This window comes from Belonocnema kinseyi, chromosome 2 (assembly GCF_010883055.1).
Source record: "Belonocnema kinseyi isolate 2016_QV_RU_SX_M_011 chromosome 2, B_treatae_v1, whole genome shotgun sequence".
In the NCBI taxonomy this organism is placed as follows: Eukaryota; Metazoa; Arthropoda; class Insecta; order Hymenoptera; family Cynipidae; genus Belonocnema; species Belonocnema kinseyi.
In genome coordinates this window covers 79,695,320-79,700,538 of record NC_046658.1, presented here as the reverse complement: position 1 = coordinate 79,700,538, position 5,219 = coordinate 79,695,320, and the positions used below count along the sequence as shown (strand labels likewise).

The window sequence follows — 5,219 nt, the reverse complement described above, 5'->3', positions numbered from 1 at the left end:
GTCCAAGGACATTTGAATGCAACCCCCGACACTTGACTGAAAGTGATAGTTTAGTGTATTTGTTAAATATCTTTGTGAAATATTTGAGAAATGATGAAGTCCGTGTGGAGTCCTTTAAATATATCCGAAATCTTTGAAATCTTTGTGAAATTATTTAATTCTTTATTAAATCATTGCAAATTCTTGAAAATCTTTGCGAAATATTTGAAAGCTTTGGAAAATCATTTAAATCTTTGTGAAACCATTAGAAAATCATTTAAGTCTTTGTGAAATCTTTAAAATATATCTGAAATCTTTGTTAAATAATGGAAGTCGTTGTGAAATATTTTAAATCTATCTGAAACGTTTGTGAAATATTTGAAATCATTGTAAAATATTTGAAATCTTTGGTAAAATTTGTGAAATTATTTAAATCTTTGGGAAATCTTTGGCAATATCAATTTAATTGCTGAATTTATTGTTCATTTATTATTTATGTTCAATTTTTACATGGTATGATATTAATATACTATGCTCAAATCGTACCATTTACTATTATAAGTCTATGCCCCTGCTCCCCGCTAGAAAAAAGGCTCCGCCGCGCCGCTTCTGAATTAATCAATATACGCACCTAATTTTTCTTGTCGCTACGAATTTTCTTTCAATTTTCTTTTAGCTATGGACATGAAGTGAGTCTAGCATTTCGTTTCCTGATCTTCACAACTGTAGGTACACTGACTATTGCAGTCGTGTTTGCCGGGATTCATGTATTTTCTGTAAATAATTTCATCATTCAAAATCCTCAGCATGCATTTATATATAAATTTTATTTTTTACCCCGCCTATCGGAGGTTAAAAAAAATAAATTATCCATTTTCTATGGAAGGCAAAAGTTTCCTAGAACTCCATTTTCATGGACAGCAATAAAATTTGATTGTACATTGTACAAGTAGCCAGAAAACCTTGTTGTTGTCCTAAGAAAAAAGTTTTCTTGGTAACATACTATAGTTATGACTTCTGAAAATGGATAGGAATGAATATAGTTGTACTTAAACTTATTATTGATTTATTAATTATCTTATTTTATATAAAAAAGTCAGAGCCAATGGTTAGCAAAGCACAATACATCGCTATCGCATGGAGTGGCGGTGCACTGCTATTCTTAACAGCTTGGCCAGCTGAAGTTCTTATTGAATCGGTAATAATGAATTTGTTTACAAAAGGTACTTTTTTACATTCACGGTTAAAGTAGTTTCTAATTCTGAGCGTGACACCGGATTTGAAAAAGCAATGGAAGTAAAAAATTACCCTTATGATTTCTTATCTTATGGGTGAAAATTAAAAAGATGGAATTATTCGATTATGAAGTGAATAGAATAAAAAAATTAATAATGAAAATCTTTTTTGGTAAACCATTCAGGGTATTTTCTGATAAAAACGTAGATGTATTTAAAAATTAGATCTTGAGCTTTATTTTAAAAGATATAACACCATAAATGTGAAAAACGCAATTATGAACATTATTCCTCCACACCCAACCGTATAATATTCCAGAGACAGAATATTGTTAACTTTTTTATTTTCGCCCTTATATAGTTTAGTTAGTTATGTAGTTTAGTTTAGCAAAAATATTTGTTTGGCGTACAGTCAAAACATTTTTTTTGTCCAGAACAAATTTTAGTTATTTCAACAAAGTTTTGTTTATTGAATAGCAACCAAATCGTTTTATTGTAATAAAAATATGTTTCCAGTGTAATGAAATTGGAGACTCAATACTTTACTCCTCATGGATTGGCTCATCACCGAAATTATTAAAATTTGGTGTCAATATTATTCAAATATCTCAAAAGCCAATTATTATTCACGTTCCTGGATTTCTTCCCATCTTATCTTTACGGTACTATAGTGAAGTAAGTAATGTGTATCAGTTTATTCTTTTATATTGTTTTTTAGATGTTAAATTCTGTTAAAAAAATGAATGTTTCATTTTCTGCTTGTAAAAGACCGAATTCATATGAAGTCTTAAAAACAGGTCCCCGATATATCGTATAATCGTCTTGTATTAATATATCTTTGACGACATGAGCATGCCGATTGGATAAGGAGCAATTATTCAAAATCCTTTTTTTAACGGATTTCAATTAATTTATTACAATGTTTATCGATGCATATTAAGAATATGTAAAAAACATTTCACCTTTTGTTATAAGAAATCCATTAAAAAATGAATGCCATATACTTCCATAATTTTTAGTACATTTTTAATCATGTGGTGTAGAAATACTTTAATTTTTTATCCTTAACCAGTTGTCGTTCTCATATTTTCAAAAATTCTGAAATTGGAATGCAAACATTTCTCAAAAGTTTGGCAATTAGAATCGCTTCTTTCTGACGATTATATTTATAGTTAAAAATTGTGTTATTTTTGCTTGAAAACTTGACGATTTTTCAAAAAAGTCATCCTTTCGATTAGAAAACTTAACTGTCTTTGTTAAAAATCGAACTACTTGGTTTAAGTTTGAACCACTTGGCTGAAAAAACATTTTTTTGTTGAGTAATCAGTATTTTAGTTGCAAAATCATCTCTTTAGTTGAAAATTCACATCCATGTTAAAAATGAATTTTTCAGCTAAAAGTTGAATTATTTCAGTTGCAGATTCATCAATGTAATTTCAAACTAATCTCTTTTGTTAATAATTTAACTATTTTGTTGAATATTTGTCTTTTTTGATAGAAAGAAAAAAAGAGATGAAATGGTTTTTGAAATTTTCATTTTTTTTTTAAATGGGAAATGCAACTGTTTGGTTAAAAATTAACTTTTTGTTAAAAATCTAATTGTTTCGAAGAAAAATCGTACCTTTGCTTGAAAGTCGAGAAATTTGGATGAACTTTTTTTTCTTCTTGACTGAAAAATCAACCATTTGATAAAAATTTTCTTTTTCTTTTTGGAAAATTCAAAATTTAAGTTACAAATTCATTTTTTTTTTTTAAATTGGATTATCATGTAGAAAATCCAATTGGTATTGGTTGTTCTTAAGTCTTTTTTTCATAAAAAAATTGACCGTTTGGTTGAAAACGCATCTATTCGGTTTCAAGTTCAACTAGTTAGATGTGAATGTAATTGTTTGATTACAAATTCATTTTTTTGTTTGTTGAAATTTGAACTACTTGTTTGAAAATTCATCTTTTTTTATTGAAAATTAACTTTTTGTTGAAAATTTATATTTTCTGGTTTATAAATGAAATTGGTCTAAAACATTAAATTTTTTAGCTTGAAAATTCAACTATTTGGTTGTGAATGCAACTATTTATGATTTTTGATTGAAAATTTACTTATTTGGTTAAAAATTAAACTATTTTGTTAAAAAATCATGTTTTCTGTCCTGTGAAATTCTATTTTTGGTCCTTATCCTGTTGTCATTCTCATGTCTACAAGTTTTCCATAAGAAAAAAGTGTCATGTGTTTTTCTTTTTATTAACAACAAATTTCAGGCATTTTTCTAATTATCATTTAACTGAATAATGATGCAAATTATTGTTATATAGATTTTTTATCTCTGTTATGGCTACTACTAAAATAATGTTAGGGTTGAATCAGGAGGGACTTTATCAAAAAGTCTGAAAGTCGTATGAATTCGGTCAAATAATCAAATTTCCATAAAGTAATAGTATATCTATTGGTTCTAGTTTTTATCTAAAGTGTTTTCGTACTTCGCAACTGTAAGAATGTTAGTGAAATAAATCTGGAAAATGAAGGAATTACGGTTGAATGCAATGTGACGAATCATACCAAGAAGTTTAAGAGTAAAGAGGGTATATACATATAAAATTATTACGTATAAAAGAAGTGATTTCTGAGTGAAAAATTGTGATAAAAAATTAGATGTACAGATTAATAAAATTAAGGCTTGATTTTGGATCTTAATTATGGAAAGCTGAAGAAAAATAAACTTTTTATACATTCTTACTGATTAAAATCTATATATAAAACTAAATGTATATATGTGTGTTCCAAATAGGCCTCTATATCCTTGTATCTATTGGAATCAAATTTTGCAGCATGTCATAAATTGGTTCTGCGAATTTTCTTGTGATGTTTTGAAAGTGCTTGCACATTTTATTCCTATTTCAGGAGCAACATTTTAATTTTCTTCGGGGATGGCTCAACTTGAAATTCTTGGCTTGTAGGATTAAAATAAGAAATTTAATTGGCTATATTACAGTTTTTTAGTGGTTGAAGAATAAGGAAAAAAGAAGAAAATCTGGTTGCAACCCCCTCCTACCTATCGCACCATCACTTATCGCGACTTCCTCTACTCGCTTTGATCCCACTGCTGAGTTTTAAAAAAATGTTGACCATTTAATGAAACCTATTTAATAAGTTAGTTTCAGTTTATAAATGACTATCAACTTCAGAGAAATACAAATTTAATACAAATTGTTTTATATGAAAACACCTACATGCCTACACTGAGAAAAAATATTACTTGATTCAAAGAAATATAGTACTGAATACGTCCAATCAAATATTGTTTTGATCGAAGACAATTTTTGTTATTTCAAGAAATAGTGTTTTCCAAATAAAAAACATAATTTTGATATAAGCAAAATTTCTCTAGATTAAAAAAAAAATTTGATTGTACGTATTCAGTACTGCATTTCTTTGAATCAAGTGATCTTTTTTTCAGTGTATCCAGAGTTCTCTAATTTTTCTTTTTTTTCTAAGTAAAACTTGTAACAATCCAGAAAGTTTTTTAGGATTAGTATGTAAAATTAGCATAATAACTTCTGAATGTTGTCTTCTTCTTGTTTCCTTAAGATTGAAATTTTTGACTATTTAATTTTAAGGGATGCAGTACAGAATTGGATAACCAACAAAATCGGAATTTTTCAGGAGAGCGAAATAAGATTCTCTAAAATGGAAATCACCATTTAAAGATATAACAAAACTTTACTCTCGAGCTGCAGTGTTTCTAAATGAAGACCAAAAGTGTATGATTAAAAAAAATCCAGTTTCGAGAGACAGAATGTGGAAGTTTACAATCTCAAAGTGACAGGAATCTAAAACTGGAAAAGGCTTAGTTGCGAATAACGATAAAAGTTGAAAGTATCTGTTTAAAAAAAAAAAACTTATTTCTGATATACCAGGTGTATACATATGAAACCGGTATTTTTTCAAGAAAAAAACAAATTTATTTCAAGAGAATGATAACAAATATTTTATTCAAAGTATGCGCCCTC

General features: G+C 27.7%; 1 protein-coding gene across 1 annotated transcript in view; it reads left to right on the top strand.

The window, feature by feature from the left end:
- Positions 1–3,779, top strand: part of LOC117167939 — an 8,712-nt gene extending 4,933 nt beyond the window's left edge. The window contains exons 3-6 of the mRNA XM_033353193.1: positions 656–755; positions 1,076–1,177; positions 1,731–1,889; positions 3,666–3,779. Coding sequence (XP_033209084.1) covers positions 656–755; positions 1,076–1,177; positions 1,731–1,889; positions 3,666–3,719 — 415 coding nt within the window. The 3' untranslated portion in view covers positions 3,720–3,779. The remainder of the gene's footprint in view (positions 1–655; positions 756–1,075; positions 1,178–1,730; positions 1,890–3,665) is intronic.
- The last annotated feature ends 1,440 nt before the right edge of the window (positions 3,780–5,219 follow it).